This window comes from Lampetra fluviatilis, chromosome 47 (assembly GCF_964198595.1).
Source record: "Lampetra fluviatilis chromosome 47, kcLamFluv1.1, whole genome shotgun sequence".
Taxonomy (NCBI): Eukaryota; Metazoa; Chordata; class Hyperoartia; order Petromyzontiformes; family Petromyzontidae; genus Lampetra; species Lampetra fluviatilis.
This window is the reverse complement of record NC_136321.1, coordinates 8,233,659-8,254,840: the sequence shown is the minus strand read 5'-3', so window position 1 is coordinate 8,254,840 and position 21,182 is coordinate 8,233,659. Positions and strand designations below refer to the sequence as shown.

At 51.0% G+C, this 21,182-nt stretch overlaps 1 protein-coding gene across 2 annotated transcripts in view; it reads right to left on the bottom strand.

The window, feature by feature from the left end:
• LOC144947936 (1-acyl-sn-glycerol-3-phosphate acyltransferase gamma-like) overlaps positions 1-21,182 on the bottom strand; it is a 35,176-nt gene that overhangs the window by 5,925 nt on the left and 8,069 nt on the right. For both annotated transcript variants that reach the window (XM_078877347.1, XM_078877348.1), the window contains 7 exons: positions 10,083-10,290; positions 8,964-9,133; positions 6,731-6,892; positions 5,677-5,830; positions 3,779-3,881; positions 3,267-3,342; positions 169-367 (listed from right to left, as the gene is read on the bottom strand). In XM_078877347.1, coding sequence (XP_078733473.1) covers positions 169-367; positions 3,267-3,342; positions 3,779-3,881; positions 5,677-5,830; positions 6,731-6,892; positions 8,964-9,133; positions 10,083-10,260 — 1,042 coding nt within the window. In that variant the 5' untranslated portion in view covers positions 10,261-10,290. The remainder of the gene's footprint in view (positions 1-168; positions 368-3,266; positions 3,343-3,778; positions 3,882-5,676; positions 5,831-6,730; positions 6,893-8,963; positions 9,134-10,082; positions 10,291-21,182) is intronic.

Here is a 21,182-nt window from a genome sequence, read left to right as displayed (position 1 = left end):
ACAAACGGCTACTCACCAGTGACTCACGGCCTACCTGTACCCGTACCCGGCCGCAGTAGGGTCGCAAACGGCTACCCGTACCCGGCCGGATACCCGGCCGGGTACGGGTAGCCGGGTATCAGGTAGGGTACGGGTATCGGGTACCCGGTTGCGACCTCTGCAGCTCACCGGCGATGACGACGGCGATGAGCCCGGCGATGGCGAGGGCCGAGCCGCTCGTGGCGACGCCGGCGGCGAAGTGGAAGAGCGGCGATAGCAGGAGCGAGGCCCAGAAGGCCCAGTTGAGCGGCACCCACGGGCGCCTGGGTGGCTGAAACATCTTTCCCGGGAACTTGCCCGACTGCTCGTAGTCCTCCTGAAGATCATCCTAGAAAATATTTTGGTTGAGTTTTACACGTACCAAAACAAATATATATTTTAAAAAATACTAACAATTCTATTTTAGCAGGTAAGGCCCACCGAGCTATATAGCTCTTTTTCAGATGATAGCCACAAAAAATTTAAACACGTAAGATACAAGTCTTGAAATGTACCGTGATTAAATACAACATACGTATGGCTTTGAAGTAATATAAGGTACCAACGATTGCCTTTATCAGTCGCGCAATTTTATCATATTAATTCAAGGCCCAAGGGGCAGTTTACTAAATAATTGCACATATCGGTCAGAGGAAGGCCTGGAAGAGGTAGCAGCAGAGCAATGTGTGTGCCGAGGGCAACGATTAACGCTCGACAGGGAACATCATGATGCAGAGGTGGATGAGAGGAGCTTCGAGTGCTGTTGGAAAGCTGACGTCACAGTCAAAAAGTTACATCGCGATGGGGCCTACAGAAGATAGCTTTCAAACAGTGTGTAACTACCCAAGCATGACATACGGCTCAGAAACACGTCCATACACTAAACAAATGGAACAAAAACTGAAAAGTGCGCGCACAGCATGGAAGTGCAAGCTTAGGATTACACCGAGAGACAGAAACAATGACGATAATGGGTAAACGACAAACCGCCAAAACAACCCCCGGGGGATGCTGGTGGTGGTGTTGATGACGATGTGGTCGACACCTGACCAGCGTTTGAACTCGTGACCTTGCAACTGTGAGGCTGGCGCCCAAAGGCGAGCGTTTTCACAATCGGAAATTTGTATTTACACTGGATGAATCCGATGAGTAACAAAAGCTCTCCTTCACAGACGCCTGATTTGGCGGGGCCGGCCACTACGCAGCACAGCGTGAGCGCAACGCGTCCGCCGCACTTTGCGGCCACGGAAATAATTGTCCCGGACGCCGTGAATGGGGGACAACGAGGAGGCGCAATGCAACGGCCGGTCACGTGTGTGCGCAGCCGGCTCGAGCAAACCGCGTGCAAGTTAATTTTACACGAGGCTCATTCATAATTGAAAGCCCTTGCCGGTTAAGTGGAAGCAAACGGTTTTTTTTTTTATTCGCCTACGGCAGAGAACCACAGGCCTGTGACCGAAACACTTAGCTCCACTGGCTCGGCCCCGGCTTCAGCGCTGGGTATTTAACGACGCGTAGATTCGTCGTCGACGCCGCGACAGCGGCCCAACGGTTTGCGCATTGGACTTGCGATCGAGGGGTCGCCGGTTTTATTCGATCTCCCGGCACGGCGGTCAAAACGATAAAGGGGGTCTTAAAATTGCTCTGCTAAGTTAGTTTCCGAGAACAGGTCGCAGCTTTCCCTGTGTTAATACTGTTGAGGGCAGCGTTTTGCTTTTTCAAGTGTGACAGATGTAACTTCCTCCTGTTCATGTATGTTACTTATAGGAACATCCTGGTTACACCAGCCCACAGGGGATTATTGTGTCCGTCGTGCAGGGAGGGGCTGGGTGGGGAGGGAGGGGCTGGGTGGGGAGGGGTGGGGAGGGGCTGGGTGGGGAGGGTGGGGCTGGGTGGGGGGTGGGAGGGGTAGGGCTGGGCGGGGAGGGGCTGGTCACCCCGTGGTGCCCTTATAAAACTCAACGTTTAACCTACTCACGCCAGCTTGTGCCCGCCCTCACAGTCAGGCATATTTGCGGAATACACCACGCCGCCGTTGACCCTGGCCATTGACCGAGCAACCCAACGTTCTTGCCAGCTCCCTCCGCAGGAATGTGTAAAAAAATGTCGATTGCTGGGATTTGATTATTTTGTTGCAATAGTGATCTACATATTATTTCTCCAAGAATGTTAACATTACATCGATCTCCTGTGTTCCGGTTCCATCTCTCTCCCTAAGGGTACCCATTTGTGAACTGGACATCTGTAAAAAAAAGATCTTTATAGCTCATCGGATTCCTCCAGCATAAATAAAGATTCTGATTCTGAACTGCCAATCACAAACCTCCTTTTTTGCCGCTTGTTGCAAAGGTTCACGGTTCGAATCCAGCAGCGGCCGCCCTGGTTATTACTGTGGTGTGTAGTAACCGTAGTAACATTATGGCGCCGTCAGCTTCACAGACGACGTTGCCGGTCAAATAAAAAAAAAATTACCATAAATTACACAACTGGGATTATTATACACAGCAGCAATCATCATCTCCTCCTGCCAGATTAATGCCTCGTCTCTTGAATTCTCACCTGGTTAAACAAAATAAACTTGAAACCTGAAACTTGCTGCTCTCATGCTCCCATTTCTTGCTATGACATCTTCGGTCATGTTTGTTTCGTGTTCTCAAATTTCTTTTTCCAATTATTTTCCTCATCGTTTTACAGAATGCCGTGCAGATTAACACATAGGCTTGCACGACCAATATCATCCATAACAAAGGTTGTTTTGGGTTAGATCGCGTAAATATACAAATGTGTCATTAAAACCCGCCACCACCCGACACAGCCAACTAGTAAGTGTTGTCACGTAAACAGAACGTGGCCAATTCGTCACTAGTACAGCACACCGGTGTGTTGGAGAGCAAAGCCACAACATTTACCATCCGAGTACGACGTTTCGTCAGTAATTACAGTTATCTTCATCAGGCGACAGCCAGATTTGTGGAGAAATCATCCTGTTTCGGTCCTTAAATAGAGGGGTAGATGTGATGGCGTCACTAGTGAGCACTTCTTCAGCGATGTGCATCGCAGCGCTGCAGGTGTGCGCGACGACCTGGTGTGCACGCAACTCGCACATCTCAGCGCTAGCCAGGCCTCACCCCCCAGCTGAGCTCCTCAGATCTGATGCGATCTGGCACATCCCAGGCGATGCAGTCATAGGCAAAGAAGAGGATCATCATCATCATCATCATCGCCGCCACGATTATCATTCTTATTACCTTCTCTTTGTAAAGCTTGTTGAGCCAGTCTCCACACTCCTTTTCATCCTCAGGGATCTCTTCCATCGGGATTCTCCTGGAAAAAAAAATCAAAGAATCTTGGTGAACCCCTGGCAGCCTCTAGCGGTAGCAGTGGCAACAATGATGCCGGTGGTGGTGGTGTCAGTAGTGGTGGTGTCAGTAGTAGTGGTGGCGGTGTCAGTAGTAGTGGTGGAAGTGTTGGCAGTGTCAGTAGTGGTGGTGGTGGATCTATTGGCAGTGTCAGTAGTAGTGGTGGTGGTGGCGGTGGTGGCGGTGTCAGTAGTAGTGGTGGTGGTGGAGGTGTTGGCAGTGTCAGTAGTGGTGGTGGTGGTGGAGGTGTTGGCAGTGTCAGTAATAGTGGTGGCGGTGGCGGTGTCAGTAGTAGTGGTGGTGGTGGCGGCGGTGTCAGTAGTAGTGGTGGCGGTGTCAGTGTTGGCAGTGTCAGTAGTGGTGGTGGTAGCAGCGCTGTGCGTGGCGAAGCAGCCCCACACCTGACACACATGTCCGCCTTGTATGTGCGCCCGTACACCACGCCCAGCAGCGAGGGCTTCGTGTGGCCGCGGAAGTTGAGGGTGCAGTCGTAGATCGCTGGCACTGCACTCCGCATGCACACCACGGAAATGATGATGATGATGATAATAATACAGGCACTCCTCTACTTACGAACGAGTTAGGTTCCAGAGATCTGTTCGTAAGCCGATTTGTTCTTCAGTCCAACTTTACTCCTGTCAATTCCAGACACGTTGTACGGCATGTACACTAAACACAGGGAATGGCTTTAAACGTTGTATAATCTCCTATAGATGTAGATGCCACTGGTTCTTCACGTTCTGCAGATGTAGATGCCACCACCGCCATCTATCACGCGGCAGTTGAACTTACGACTCTCGGTCCGAACAGGCAACTGGACATATGGGAAGGTTTGTTTGTATCTCTGAAATTTCACAAGTCGAATGTCCGTAATGTACAGTGTACCTGTATGTATCTACGATCAAATCACTCACTCAAAATGCACCCTTGCAAGCTCAGCAGGGTCGTGCCTGGACAGCCCTTGCACGCGCGATTGCCAAAGCATGACACAACAGGTGCGGGTAGGCTGCTTGCGGGGCTACGCTGTCAGCGGAGAGCAGCGACGCAAAACATCCAAACGCTGGACTTGCACTGTGCTTTAACGTCTACCTGCACTGGCCAACGACTGAAGGTGTCCCACAGGGGGGCGTGGGGACAGCTTGAGGAGAGCGACGCTCGGCACGTGGGCCTCTAGCCCCGACACGCCGGCACTGTGCGTCACGGCGAGGAAGCATGGACAATTCTAGATTTGAAGCTTTCGTGACTGCAAGGATTCATATTCTTGGGTTTTTTCGGTAAAGTCACGTAGGTAAAAAATTTAAATTAATAAAAGTAAAATAAAATAAAATAAAAATCATTTACTTGATACAGCAAGCGTGCTGTGACGGTTCCACCTGAAGACGGAGGCTTGTGTTGCCTACGAAACGTCGTGATTTTTATTTTATTTTACTTTCATTAATTTTAATTTTTTACCTACGTGACTTTACCGAAAAAACCTAAGAATATGAATCCTTGCAGTCACGAAAGCATCAAATCTAGAATTTTTATTTTATTTTTATTAATTTAATTTTTTTACCTACGTGACTTTACCAAAAAAACCCAAGAATAAGCATGGACAAATAAACTCCCCGTGACCCGCACGGCACGAGGGAGACCCTCATCCAGCAGCTGATCGACAAAAGAGCCTTACATGCACATTAGGTCTATTAAGCCAATTTCCCGTTCCGAGATGTCTGAAAGTTGCAGGGTTGTGGGTGTCCCGTTCATCGCTCAATCTCAGAACGTGCAAGCGGTTCAGCGTTAATTTTATTTAGAGAGGCATAGCGCCATTGTTTTGAAAAAGTTTTACTCACCATAGAGAACTGCAGCGACACGACCGCACTCTATGATAGCTGGCACTAACAGTGCCACACGCCCTCCAGCATGGCCTTATGGGAGCCTCGGTACCGATAAAGTTATTAAAAATATCCTTCCATTATAGTTGTGATGATGTACACGTACACCGTCAGAACGAAATCGGAAGAAAAAGTTACGACGTACGAGTACATTATCGGAACGGCAAAGGGGTTACGCTCTCCGATGCGTTTTCGGGTTGCACCGCGCGTTGTTCAGCAAAGATATCCGACGTGTCGCTCCACGCGCCGGGAACTTCTTCGTGCACCGAAAGCTCTCGGGGCCCGTGCGCCGAACCCGTCGGACATCGCGCCGAACAACGACGCGTCGGGTACCAACCCCCTTGACAACGGCATCAGACCAGCTCGCGTACATCACGGCCGCCAGGTCGCACGGAAAAAGGAAACGCGCCAACGCGGCCGCTCACCCGTCCCGCGCAGGTTCTGCACGCAGAGCGCGAACCCTCGCGTGCGGGGGAGCAGGTGGTGCTTGAGTTTGGGCAGCCCCTTCCTCTCCGCCACCTCCATGCTGATGGCGTGCTTCTCCGGTGTGAAGCGTGTGCCCTCGCAGTGCAGGAGGAGCTGCAAGGACAGGATGTAAAGATCTAGCATGTCGCCTTAACAGACTTTCCGATGATGCGCTTCTGCGGCCGTCTGAAACACTACAAAGAACAAGAGAAAGATCCCCTGTAGAGCCTTTACAGACGATAAGATGTACTTCTGAGGTCATCTAGAGCGCGACAAAGACAAGACAAACATCGCCCGTGTCGCTTCAACAGACTTTCAGATGCGCTTCTGCGGCCATCTGGAACGCTCTTCCTTCTCGTGAAGGCGGGAACGGCACGGAAGGGGGTGGGTGGCCAGCACCACGCCCAGCCGCCTTTGTCTCCCCAATGCTGAGGTTTAAACACCGTACCGGGGCTCTCATTTGAGGCCAAGTTTGCCGCAGGGAGACCCAGGAACTGTTGAGATATTCGTCATCGACGTTGGCTGTGAGCAGGAATTTAATTTGGGTCGCCAAGCTCATAGCACAGTGGCGATGACCACGGCACTAGCACTCCCCACCACCAAAGATCCCCCATATAGCCTTAACAGAAGTTTGGGGCAAGTGCTGTCAACGAGCACCTTCCGACCATACACAAAGACAAAGATTCCCTGTATAGCCTTAACAGACTGTAAGGGCAAGTGCTGTAAGCGAGCACCTATGAAGGCCGGAACGGTACACGAGGGGGTGGGTGGCCAGCACCACGCCCGACCGCCTTTGTCTCCCTAGTGGCAATGTTTACACACCGCACCAGGTACTCATTTGAGGCTGAGTCGACCTAGGGGAGGCCCGGGACCGGTTCAGATAATTGTCACTGATGTTGGCAGTGAGCGGCAATCGAACCCGTGTCGCCGGGTTCATAGCGCACTACACTATACACACACACACACAGACAGACGCACGAACACAACAGGGTTCGTGAGTGTGAGCGTGCGTACCCAGAAGTTCTCAGGGTAGTCACGCAGCCTCTGCAGGTCCCGCGCCACAGTCACACTGTCCTCGGCCCAGCTGCGCTTGCAAAACACGATCTCCAGGAAGAACCAGGACCAGCCGATGAGCGGCACGTACGAGAGCTGCTTCTTGGCCAGCACCTTCGAGCTCTGGCGACGCACGCGCAGACACGGCGAGGGCTCGTGATGTGGGCTAACTGCCATCGCAACCACCACCAAAGGCAAAAGATGTCGCATATAACCTGAACACATTCATGGGGCAAGTGCTGTTAAGCTAGTGCCTATGAAGGCTGGCATAGTACCAGTGCCGGATTAAGATAGTGCGGGGCCTGTAGCATATGTTATAAAGGGGCCCTAACTTTATAAAAAACACAAATATTAAAACACAAATTTTAATTTGCACACTTAAGTAATTGTATTTTTTCATTTGCGAAACAGCCAGATAATACGGCAAATCGCTAACCGTTCATAAAGGCAGTATAGTACTATAGTAATAGAGCAAGTGCAGAATCACTGAACCGGAATTGATAGCTTGAAAGCATTTAGCGCGGGGCCCTTGAAAGTGCGGGGCCCGTAGCATGATACTTTTGCTACTACGATAATCCGGCACTGCATGGTACACAAGAGGGTGGGTGGCCAATACCGCGACCAGCGGCCGCCTTTGTCTCCTCAGTGGCGATGTTCACACACGGCACCAGGTACTCATTTGAGGCTGAGTCGACCTAGAGGAAGCCCAGGACCGGTTCAGATAATCGTTACTGGTGTTGGCCGTGGGAGGGAACCGGACTCGGGTCACCGGGTTCGTAGCACGATGCGCTAACCGCGGCACTACCGCTCCACAAATACCACAACCACCACCAACGCTATCACCACCAACACAACAAATACTATCAATACCATCACTACAATCACTACCATCACATACATGACCACCACTATTGTTGACACCACCAATATATCTCCACTTTGAAAACTAATTTCTATATTTAGTTAGTTGTCCTTCGCCCGCACCTCCGATTAGCACGGTTTGCTACGTACAGTGCAAAAGAAGTTCAATATATATACAGACACTTACAGCGATAATCATCCCTTCCAACACCACTATCATCACTCCCGCCACCATCGTCGTCACCATCATTACCACGGCTATCGTCACGACAACGAACACTATGGATACAGATAAAATCACCACTACCACTATCATTATCATCATCACCCGCAGCAGCAACACCACCACCATCAATTTTGTCTCGAATTGCATTCATTTTTTGTACTTATTTTCAAATCCTATTGGCAAAAAGCAATATGTACTAGTGCATGTACAATAACAAAAAAAGACAAGATCTGTTTCAGCACAGAAAAATAAAATAACATTAGCCCCAAAGCCCCCCGCCCCCCCACGAATGATGATGATGATCTTTTGTGAATGCTGTGAAATTGTATTGCGGCTTGCGATCAGATACACCTCACCGGTTTCTTCGTCCCGATGACTCGCACGCTCGGTGAGAATCGCGCGCGGATATACCCCGGTCGTCATTTAGTCGCGGCTTTTATCATTTTCGTGCCCTCTGTTTTTGAAAGGCAAGTTTCAAGGGCGCGGACGGGGGGCAGATCGCTTCGCCTTAAACATTTTCCGCCGCAGGATCGTGGACCGCAGCGGGAACGCACCGCACACTGCACTTCTAGCCGACCCGCACTCTTACAAGACGGCGCGGTCACGAGCGCACGCCGGGGCCGGTAGGCATGCGACGACGATCCGCGGTTTCATAGTGATTCATATGCTCGTGATATATGCATCAAAATCATACGCGAATGAATCGATAGTTTATAATAACTAAAAACTACAGACTCTTTTTATTTTACCAGGTAAGGCCCACTAAGCGACACAGCTCTTTTTCAGGACCTGGCCAAACGAGAGCTCAACGTCGTTGCCTGTCGTGTGGAAATCTATAGCGGCCAGACGAGAGAATGAAGGAGGGGGTGATGAAAGGAAGGGGGGGGGGGAGATGAAAGGAGAAGCAAGAAGACGTGAGATAGGGACCGGGAGGAGCCGAGCCGAAGAGGGGAACGTGGAGCACAAAAGAGGAGAAAAGAAAGAGAAGATGAATGGAGCTGAGAGAAGAAGTGGATGGGGAGAGGGGGAAAAAAAAAGAGGTCGGAGCAGAAGACCCCTCTCACCCCTCTCACCCCAAGGGGGACCCCCCCCCCCACGCCCGCTCACCCCGAGCACCCCAAAGCGCTCGCAGACGGTCCAGCCGCACAGGAAGTCGATCTCGAAGTTGTGGTTGAGCACGACGATGGCGTGCTCCTTGCCAAAGTGCTCGTAGGTCTGCGGGTCCGTGTAGATGGTGCAGCTGGTGCCCGACCACCACTCCAGCAACAGCACCAGCTCTGCAGTGCACACAGGGAGGGGGGGGGGGCGGGGGGGGGGGCATTGGACAAGGAAGAAAAATTATGCATATGCATGGGTTCTGTAACAATTCCCCCCCCCGCCACGGTTTCCCTACAGCTCTCATCTCACTCTAGTTATCCGTTGGCCTATAAGTCTCGTATCCTAGTCCAACATCGCTATCTACCAGTCCCCTGTCACTGTCTGTCGTCTCATCGTGCATGCTCAGCATGTCTCCCTCTGTGTCTTCACGCTGCTGTGTCTCCCCCTCCATTTATCCCCCATTCTCTCCCCCTCGCGCCTCCACCGTTTCCGCCTAAAGTGTTGTCCACCCTGCGTCTCCACCCCACCTTGTCTCCCACGTGTCTCCCCATCCCCAGTCAACCCTCCGCCCCTCCACTCCTCTCTCCCTCCCCATGTCAGCCCCGTGTCTCCCTCCCATCTCCCCATCATTCATGGCTCCACCGTTTCCCCCTAAAGCGTTGTCCACCCCGAGTCTCCACCCCACCTCGTCTCCCACATGTCTCCCCATTCCCAGTCAACCCCCTGCCCCTCCACTCCTCTCTCCTTCCCCATGTCAGCCCCGTGTCTCCCTCCCGTGTCCCCATCATTCATGGCTCCACCGTTTCCCGCTAAAGCGTTGTCCACCCCGAGTCTCCACCCCACCTCGTCTCCCGCATGTCTCCCCATCCCCAGTCAAGCTCCCGCCCCTCCACTCCTCTCTCCCCCATGTCAGCCCCGTGTCTCCATCACTCCTTCCCTCCCGTGTCCCCATCATTCATGGCTCCACCGTTTCCCCCTAAAGTGTTGTCCACCTTGCGTCTCCACCCCACCACATCTCCCACGTATCTCCCCACACCCACTCCTGTCCCCCACCCCATGTGACCCCCGTGTCCCCGCCCCCCCCCCACCACCACCGCCACCACCCCCCACCGTGTCCCCATCACTCACGGCTCCAGTGCGAGTAGGCGAGGCGGCAGTTGACGTGGCGGTAGAGCGTGCGGTTGATGGGCCACAGAGGCAGCGTGCACAGCTGCAGGAAGTTCACGATGAGGCCGCTCACCAAGAAGATGTAGCCGATGAGGAGGTGCAGCACAAACTGGGACTTGATGAAGCTGGACAGGCCCATGGTGGATGGACGTGCGTACGATGCTACAACCTGACAGCCACATACACAGATAAAGATAGCGCTTGACACACACCAAATAAACAACGACCATCCCCCCCCCACCCATTCAGCCTTTTCAGGCTGTTGGGACGAGTGCCGTTAGCGAGCACCGATGAAGGCCGGCACGGTGCATGAGGTGGTGGGGTGGCCAGTAACAAGATGCACACAACAACAACAACAACCGCCATTCGCCACTAAGCAGCAGTGGTGTCACCACGGCTCGTGCCAGGCTAGGTGCACCTGGAGGCCATATGAAGTGTCGAAGGCTCGCTGCTGACAGCCGGTCATGGAACAGACCCCGGTGCCACGGGTTGATGACGATGACTGGCAGACACCACCTATGCTACCCTACTATGCTAACCTGGTACGTTTTAGCCACCCGGTGCTCCGCTGATTATTGTGAGATACACACAAAGACAAAGATCCCCCGTATAGGCTGAACAGACTTTTGGGGAATGTGCTGTTCGCGAGGACCTATGAAGGCTGGCACGGCACACGATGTGGGTGAGTGGCCAGCACCACACCCGGCCGCCTTTGTCTCACTCATGGCAATGTTTTCGACACCATCCCAGATATTCATTTGCGACTGAGTTGACCTAGGGGAGGCCCAGAACTGGTTCAGATAATCGTCACCGGTGTTGGCCGTGAGCGGGAATCTATCCCGCGTCGCCGGTTTTACAGTGCAGTGTGCTAACCACTACATAACCGCTACTGACACACCCACACACAAAGACACACAGACACACACAGACACACACACACATAATTACATACACATCAATGCAGAACATAATTAAAATGCAGACGTCGCTTTGAAGGGTTCTCAAATGACCCCTGGATACGTGTCTCGTGACATGAGGCTGACAGAATAACACGAGTGAAGAAGTGAAAACTCTATGCAAGTGTAGGCTTCCAACTATTGTTGGACAGTCAGGGACACACAGCCTAGGTACATATCTGACAGGATAATAAATGTTTGGCTTTTTGGGGGTTTTATCTTCCTTTAGTAAATCATTACACTTTTCAGGCCCTTCAAAGCAGGGTTCATTTTTTCCACTGTCCTCTCCAGGGAATCTCCACCCCACATGTGCAGGTGGCGCTTCCGTGAGGTTGCCCTGGACTTTGTGCGTTTGTGTCCGGGGGTTCGATGCACCGCGCCGGTCGCACACACACAGCGACATACATCCACAGACACACGTGGAGACGCGTCAACGGCGCTCCCCTTGACAGGGTAATGACCCCAACGACACCGCCGCAGCGAGGACGGCATGGCTCTCTTCCCACGCGCTCGCTCGCAGTTAAAAAGCCATCGCAGTCCCTGACACCCCCCCCCCCCCCCAATGTCCTAAGAGGTGCAAAATGCCAATCGGCCAGCAATACAACAGTGACGTTGAAGGTTTAAAACGCAATTAAAGCGAGGGTTATTAAAAACTCGGGAACAAAAACATTCAACAGATTTCAACTTTTTATTTTATTTTACCAGGTATAAGGCCCATTGAGCCATATAGATCTATTTCAGAAGCGACCAGGTTTGTAGATCAGTGTGCTAACCGCCGTTCACCGCCAAGTGGCGGTGATGTCACCACGGCTCCTGTGCCAGGCTAGGTGCACTTTGAGGCCACGTGAAGCGCCGAAGGCTCGCTGGCAGAGATGTCACGGAACAGACCCAGCAGGTGCCACGGGCTGACCGACTTGGACGGCTGTGACTCCCCACTGTCCCATCCTCTCTGCTCTTTAGCCGCCTGCCGCTCACACACGCGCACACGTTCAACGAGCCGTATCGTGTAAAAAAGTAAAACCATTCCTCGCTCCATACCCCCGCATGCCCGCGTAGACGCCTCGTGCCTGGGCCACCACGCTGCCCGTGTCACGCAGAGCTCAGCGAGGCTCCCCCCCTCTTCGTGGGGCAGGCCCCCGCGAGTGCCCCACTTCGCTGGGGCCTTCAGTAAATAACGGCGGTGGGTGGGGGGGGGTCCGTGGTCTCGGTCACGGTGACCGATACCCCGAGGTGTGCGTCTTGCGCAAATAAATTCGGGAACCGTGGGGAATCGATTCTCCGCGGTCTCTCTGGCGCTTTAACAAATACACACCATGTACCGCCTGCGCCAATCACGGATCGAAAGGGTTTTCAAAGAGGTCTCGTGTGTGTGTGTATATGTGAATCCAATGGCAAAGGATACCCCATATAGCCATAACAGACTGTGGGGGCAAGTGCCGTTAGCGAGCACCTATGAAGATCAGCACGGTACACGAGGGGGTGGGTGACCAACACCACGCCCAACCACCTTTGTGTCCCTAGTGGCGATGTTTACACAACGCACCAGGCACTCATTTGAGGGTGAGTTGGCATAGGGGAGGAACAGGACCAGTTGAGATAATCGTCACTGGTGCTGGCCGTGAGCGACCGATACATGTGTATATACACACACAACATCAACCTACATACGCCACTGAGTGGCAATGATGTCACCAGGGTTTATGCCATGCTAGGTGCACTTTGAGGCCCCGATTAAAGCCAAAATGTGAGCAGGCAAGAGGTCATAGGACAGACCCGGGTGTGAATGGGTTAAACGGGCCAGGAAAATAACTCTCAGCGCGTTATATACACAAACACACACGGACACACAGCGGAATGTTTCACAGACAAAGATCCCCCGTTTCGCCTTATATATAACGAAAGGAAGTGCACTTGGCAAGCAGCCACCGCTTGTCAAAGAGCGAATAGAGACCCCCTTTCTCAAAACTTTACAACTGCACTCGCATTTCTCTTCGCCCTCATATATTTTTTCTCTTCCCGGCTTTAACCCCCGGGTCAACAGCCAAGTGGCTCAGCGGTAAAGCGAGTGGCTTGGAAATGGGCAGCGTATGACTTCAAATCATGGCTGGGGTGGTTAACTCAGCCCATCGTGCCTCCCTCCGGGGTCAATGAAACGAGCCAGCAGGCCCTTCCTCCTCTAACCCAGCTTAAATATACGCTGCCAAGCTTGGTGGTGTTCATTCAGACGCTGTCTTTCCGACAGACCTGTTCTTCACCTGAGGACGGCTGCTTGCGTTGTTGGCCGAAACGTCGTGAGAATTATTTTATTATGTTTTATTTTTTTATTTTTTTTATTTCCCTTCTACGTGACTTTACCGAAAGAACCAAGAAGATGAATCCCTGCAGTCACGAAAGCTTTACATCGAAATTTAACTGTGGGGAAGTCAACAGTAGTTGTCATGCGGATGGACTTGGCCCCGCCATTGCATTGTATTATTTCCACCACTGACTCAGGGCTGTAAACAAGCGACGGATCACCATCTCAATGTGCCCTTGAGTAGGAAATAACTTCGAATTTTGACTTCAACCAGTACTGACCTAAAGCCGCCCATAATGGTTCAAATAAAATATATTCTTAAATCTGCTTGTAGACCAAGCCCTGTGGGCAGGGAACCAGAGCCAGGAGAGACGATGGAGATTAATGGGTCTATGACCGCAGACAGAACCTCGCATTTGCCCGGCACCGCAAACCAGAACGGATGCTTTTAAGTCATTCCGCAGCGGGGGGGGGGGGTTCTGGATGATACTAGCTTTTAATGCAATTTACCATCGCGGGCAATCACATTTGCGCTTGTCCCCGGCGCGATACGCTCCCGATGGCAAGCCTGTCCCCGGACGGCCCGTGTCATGCCACTCGCAACAAACGACGATACGATCTGCCACACGGCACCACGATGGCGGAGCGCTCTGTGGATCGCAAAAGCGGTGGCACAAAGGCGCAAGGCCCTGCAATTGCTTGCTCATGACACCGCTGGCGGAAAATGCTGCCAAAATGAGTTGGGTGACTTTCACCGTTTTTTCCAACTACGGAATTATTTCTTGTTTGGAGGAATAGGATCACAACCGATGAGGGAGGAAGCGACTTTTGCGCGTTTAGTTTCGTCCTTCCCTCGCACCTCCGATCAGCATGGTTGGCTACGTACGTTGGGAAAGAAGTTCAACATACGTACAGAATTAAGAGGGAACTAAGTAGAGCACCCTCGAGAGAGTATTTTGGCCGTCTCTTGCACGCTGGCCAGACGCCTTGAAAGTTGGAGGAGTACCCACACACTTTATCCCAACACATGTGACCTTCCCATTCGACTAACAAGTGGGGGTATCCACTTAGACTGCTGAAACTCGCGCTGTGGTTTCATCAATGTATGTTGAACTTCTTTCGCACCGTACGTAGCCAGCACGTGCTAATCAGAGGTGCGGGGGAAGGAAAAAACAACTAAATACAAAAAGCAGTCCTAAAGAAATTCGTTTTCAATCGTGATTTTAAGTGCGTAGCTCCAGTGGCTTATGAATATCGGAAGAGCGTTCCAGACGGCCGCAGAAGCGCATCTGAAAGCGCGCTATGCAGCTAGCGTCTTTGATCGATGGCCAGCCAGAAGCCGCTGCTGCTGCAAGGATGATGACCGGAGTTCGTCCTTGACGAGATCAGCGAGGTATCGTGGTTCATTTGTGGAAAGCACTTTGTGTGTGCGCGTGTGTTTAATGAGGGAGGGGGGGGGGCTTAATTTCTCAATTGAATATTTTCTTGGTCGCCTTCCCGAGTACGGCAATACGGTCGGGGCAAGTGCTCTTAGGCTTACACATCCATTAGGGCTGGCACGGCACAGGACAGATGTCACGTGGCCAGCAGCACAGCCATCCACCTTTGTCTCCCCAGTGCTGATTTCATCTCACAACGCACCAAGGGCACTCGTCTTTGACCGACCAATGGGGGGCCTCAGCAGCAGTTTACACTTCACCGAATCGAACCCAGCGCCACTGGGTTTGTAGGTTCAGTACACAAAGCTTGGATCCTACCGCGTTCCCCGCCTCAACAGACTCTGTTGGGGCAAGTGCTGTTAGCGAGCGGTTATGAAGGCCGGCACGGCACATGAGGGGTGGGGTGGCCAACACCACGCCTGGCCGCCTTTGTCTCCCCAGTGGCGATGTCTACACACCGCACCAGGTACTCATTTGAGGCCGAGTCGATCTATGGGAGGCCCATGACCGGTTCAGATAATCGTCACCGGTGTTGGCCGTGAGCGGGAATCGAACGCGGGTCTCCGGCTTCGTAGTGCAGCGTAGCGATAACCGCTGCACCGCCGCTCCCCCCACACTACAGACACACACACATGCCCGCGTGTTAACACAAGCCTGCCCAGTGGACAGGGAAGCTGTTAAGAGGGCAAGTTCCCTGGGTTATCAAAACACACACACACGAGAGAGAGAGCTGGCGAGCGGGAAAGAGCAAATCCTGCCCATCCTCGGTCAGCCAGCGACACATTCCTGGTTGCCCGGGCAACCACAGGGCTGCAGCTGGAGTGGTGGGATCACTGCAAGGGGCCTTAGGGGCCGTCCATAAATGACGTCACGCACCTGGGGGGGGGGGGTGGTCAGACATTTGCGACGATGTGTGACGAGGGGGGGGGGGGTTTGTGTCAGCCCGGAGGCCCGGAGCCGGTCCACCGGTGACGAAATGTTCGAGATCCACCCTCAGCCCGAAACAGTTTTACAACGGGGCTTAAAACAAGCGTCGTGCCAATGAGCTGGCCACGTGTGTGGTCACAGTGCGCATTCGTGATGGACCAGACTCAGAGCGGGATGGGGGGCGATAACAAGCGTTCGGACTTACTTGCGTACTGAGGTTACACGTCTGACTAGCTGGAGACCAGGGGTACAGGGTGGATGTGTCAAACGGGCAGAAATGTGAACATCCACAGAGCGAAGAGTTTTCCCACGATTCAAGGAGTTTGTGCTTTATTATTGTGCAGTAACCAGTGGAGTGGCTGTCACCTTCCACCGACATTCACGTATGCGACCTCTTCCCATATCCGCCCTAGACCTCGCGCTCCCTCGTGAGTCAGATATGCAATGCTGTACTGCATTCGGTTTTTTTTGGGTTGCGTATTCCTTTAAATCAATTCTGAGTGGCTGCCTGAAATTAAAACTGCGATTCTATTTTCAAAATCTACTTACGCAAAAGCTGTTGATTAAAATTCGAAACCTTGGCATCGTCACCATCATCACTTGTCTGTTGATATAAAACACGGGGAACTCACCGGCCGCTAACTCCTGAGAACAAATGAGTAGTAAAGCATAAAATATTCACACGGAGGTGGCTTTCCAGAAGGGTTTAATTTTAATACGTGAATAATTAACTTGCACAATGGCCGTGCATTACTGAGTGATCGATGTCCATTTGTAGGCTTTGCGATCGTGTGCCAAACAAGTAACAAGGACACACACACAACAGTTAAAGCTGATCTCATATCACATATCTCAGCAATCAGATCCCAGCCATCACTTCTCAACCGTGACATTTCAGCCGCTGTCTGAACCGTAGTTTCATGTTAGTTATGACATCTTCAACCATGAGCTTATCGCGGTCTTCTTTCCTTCCATCACCACAGATCAAGTATGGCCTCATCTCAAGCACGATCCCATCTCAACCACCACCACCACCACCAACATCATCTTATCTCGGGTTGCATTCTCCTCTCGGCCACGATTGCATCTCAGCCAGTTGCACATCAGCTGTGGTCTTGAGAAAGAATTCCACCTCGGCCGCTGTGCCATCTCGGTTTCGACGTGAGACCGAGAGAGAAAATGCCGTCTCCTCCCCTCGATGGCAGGGCTTGAGCAGCCCACGACCGCCAAATTGGCCGCACTGAGCCCTGGCCTTGAAACAAGTTGCACGCGGCCATCTGGGAGGTTGGTTTTTCAATAGTGAGGAACAACGTCTGGAACGATTGCCACATCAGACACAGCACATCCAGTATATCTCTAACTGTGGCTCTTGCTACTAGCTATGTGGCCTATTCCAGTCTAAAACCAGCGACCCAGGAAACATTCAGTCATAAACTAACGTCCTGGTCTTGAGACTCGGTGATGCTTTGCTGTGCAAACTAAATACATTATGAGATAGATGACGATAAACAATTAAACCATGTGGATTGATGGCAGTTCAACGTTGTATGAACATGATAATTGTTTTTTTACCCTTCTATCTGGCAACAAAACTGACACCTTTTTTTTTACAAGAAGTCATGTTTGCATAGACCACAATACCTGCAGCCATAATGCAAACAAAAAACATAACTCTGATAATATATGCACTGTCCTTGAAGTTGATTGGTCCACACTCGAGACAGCTTTCCTTAGAGCCTAGTCTCACATGGGTTGGACCAGATGACGCCAAAAGGCACACAACTCAAAGACAATGCACCATCAGAGTATGAGAGCTCGGGGTAAGCATTTACACCATCGGAACCTCATTTGCCAGTAAAAAATATGATAATTGGTTTTTTATCCTTCTATCTGGCAACAAAACTCCTTGTAAAAAATAAATAAAAACAAGGTGTCAGTTTTGTTGCCAGATAGAAGGGTAAAAAAACAATTATCATATTTTTTACTGGTAAATGAAGTTCCAATGGTGTAAATGTTGTATGAACATCCCCGCGCTAGCTGCACCCGGTTGAAAAAGAGGAAGTGGCATTGCCACTTCCGGCATTGCTGGCAGCTCGTGTTATCGCCCACATTCTCCCCCACTGGCAGCGGATGGAAAATTAGCCGCATGACCACAGAGCGTGCCGATGGTTGGAGGAGCGGAGGGGGTAACGTTACATTCACACATCAACGCCAACAGTAAACCTTCACTTCTCCAAGTGTGCATGACAATGGGGAGAGGAGTTTTTGTTCCACATCTCTCCCGGTTTCAGATGACATGACCTTTGGGCATGAGCCCATTTGTCGCTCGATTTCACCAAACCCTCCCTGCACCTTATCCACAATTCACCCCCCACCCCCTCTCTCTCTGCTTGCAATGGAATATCCCATTTGAACCGATGTGACTTTAGCAGCTCTGAAAAATGATGCGCTCCAGAGGGGGAAAAGGGCAATTTAATGTGGAGCGATGAATCGTATTTGTTTTCACGGGGGGTTAAAAACTCTAGGGTAATACGCGAGATAAATGAGAACAGACGGCGCAAAATTCATACGAGACATTTCATTGCTGGTTCTAGACGAATGACAACAGAAAAAAATAGTGCAGGATAAACCTCGCCTTTTCTAAACCACATTTTCCACCCATTGTATCCGTCCACATTTTGGTCACATTCTCAGTACAGGTTACAAACATGTAAAATCTCTTCCTTAGCAAGAAGAAATGAACACAACATCGAAATGAGAAAAACGATGATGGACATGGAAGCACCAGGGTCTTGATCGAGAGGCCTAGGAAGGTGCGAAGTGGTGAACCGGGGGGGGGGGGGGTGATGGCCCAGGACAGGAACGAGTTGGAGAGGGCAGATGGCACCATGCGTGGTGGAAATCCCACGAAGCAGTTTTGAGTTGATTTTGTTTAACCAGGTGCAAACTCAGTGCATGTTATTTGTGCAGACGTACAAATATATGAGGCTTGCAGTTCAAAGGAACACAACAGCATGCAACGTGCCCCCCTTGTTTATTTAAAATTGCGTAATTTTACACCGAGTTAAAGGGGGTGGGTTTAACTTTAATCGCTCACGACATTCGCATGCTCGCATACTCGTGTGCATGCAAATGCAGTTTCCAAGATTTCACAAGAAAAAAAACCTTCAACTGCTCGCAAAAAAGGGATCACGATTGACCCCAAACAGGACCTCCCCTCGGGGCTCCCAACATCCCTCTCTGCTTCGCCGCAAGCAGACGAAGCTTTGCCCGCAACGCGGTTTCTCTTTCAAAGGTAGCCCACAAAGGGCGCTGCTAATGTCTTAATTGTAACAAACAAAGGGCGGCTCTAAACAATGCAGCTGGCTTCATGAAAATTTAACAGCGACGCGATGGGGCAGCGCTCGCGACAAATCCCCGCGCTTCCAGGCAGCGCCGCCGCTCCGCGTTTGGCATTCCCAACTGGCAGTGTGCAATGCTCGACTGCTACTACTGCTACGCATCGCTGGCCCCCGTCATCCGCGCTGTCAACGCCGCACAGTGTTGTTGCTTTGATCGCGTTAGGTCCGGCTCGGAAAAGTTGGCTCGGGATGCGAGGAGGAAGAGAACTTGTGGACATCTTCTTGCTTCTTTCGGTAAAGTCCCGTAGAATGGAAATAATAAAATAATAAAAATGAAACATAATAAAATCATTCTCACGACGTTTCGGCCACAACGCAAGTAGCCGTCCTCCTCGACAGACCTGTTCTCCACCTGAGGACGGCTGCTTGCGTTGTGGCCGAAACGTCGTGAGAATTATTTTATTATGTTTTATTTTTATTATTTTATTATTTCCATTCTACGTGACTTTACCGAAAGAACCAAGAAGATGAATCCCTGCAGTCACGAAAGCTTTAAATCGAAACTTGTGGACAGTTACAGCTCCAGAAGCGAGGGACTCGGTTTGTCCTCAATAAGGAGCCTGCCGAGGTGCGATGGTTAGCAGCAGAGGTGTGGACTCGAGTCATGTGACTTGGACTCGAGTCAGACTCGAGTCATGAATTTGATGACTTGCGACTCGACTTGGACTTGCATAACAATGACTTTGTCCCACCTATGAGATGTGGACTCGAGTCATGTGACTTGGACTCGAGTCAGACTCGAGTCATGAATTTGATGACTTGCGACTCGACTTGGACTTGCATAACAATGACTTTGTCCCACCTATGAGATGTGGACTCGAGTCAGACTCGAGTCATGAATTTGATGACTTGCGACTCGACTTGGACTTGCATAACAATGACTTTGTCCCACCTATGAGATGTGGACTCGAGTCAGACTCGAGTCATGAATTTGATGACTTGCGACTCGACTTGGACTTGCATAACAATGACTTTGTCCCACCTATGAGATGTGGACTCGAGTCAGACTCGAGTCATGAATTTGATGACTTGCGACTCGACTTGGACTTGCATAACAATGACTTTGTCCCACCTATGAGATGTGGACTCGAGTCAGACTCGAGTCATGAATTTGATGACTTGCGACTCGACTTGGACTTGCATAACAATGACTTTGTCCCACCTCTGGTTAGCAGCACACCGGACTTGCAATGAAGAGGTCAGCAGTTTGATTCCATTACACGGCGTGGAAAGTTAAAACGCAGATTTGCCTGTGGTCACTGCCAGTCAGGTACTCTACTCATTCGAGTGTACCAGCGACCGAGAAAATATTCAGTGAGATATTAAGTCGCTGTCACATGCATAGTTGAAACTATTGGCAAGTTTCTCAAATCTCCGTCTCTGTCCACGAGGAGTATAAACGGGTTCGCCGCAGATAGCGGATCGGCAGGTTGCGGTTTGGTGGACTACAGTGCGGATACTCTTCCAAGATGTGAGGCCAACGTAGAAGAGCTTGTTTAAGACGTAGGCTTTCGCGACCAATATTATTCATAATAAAAGTTTTTTGGGTTTAGATCGCGTTATTTATAAATGTGTCGTAACCTTCCACCACCCGACACGGCCAATCAGTAAAAAAAATGCGTCACGTTTACAAAGGACAAATAGGTCACTACTTTGTGTTGAAGAGTGAATCAACGTCATTTAAAATTTGAGTACCCTCAAGAGAGGCTCCCTCGGACTCACTCAAGAAGCTCCGTCTTGTGGGAGACCCTTTCAGTGGCAGTGGGGTGTGCCAGCAATTGCAGGAACGGTAATTTTACATTCAGGTACAGTTACCTCTTTGTTGAGTGTCACTCACCATCACATGTCAGTCTACTTTAAACTATTTTTTTTATTTTAACAGGTCAGGCTCACCGAGCTACATAGCTTTTTCAGAACCGACCTGGACACAAATGATAGGTCAACGAAGTGGCTCACCACGTGGAGATTTATAGCAGCCAAATATTGTAAACGCGTGGACGGTCATTCTAAATGTGGAGAGAAAAACCGGAGGACCCGGAGAA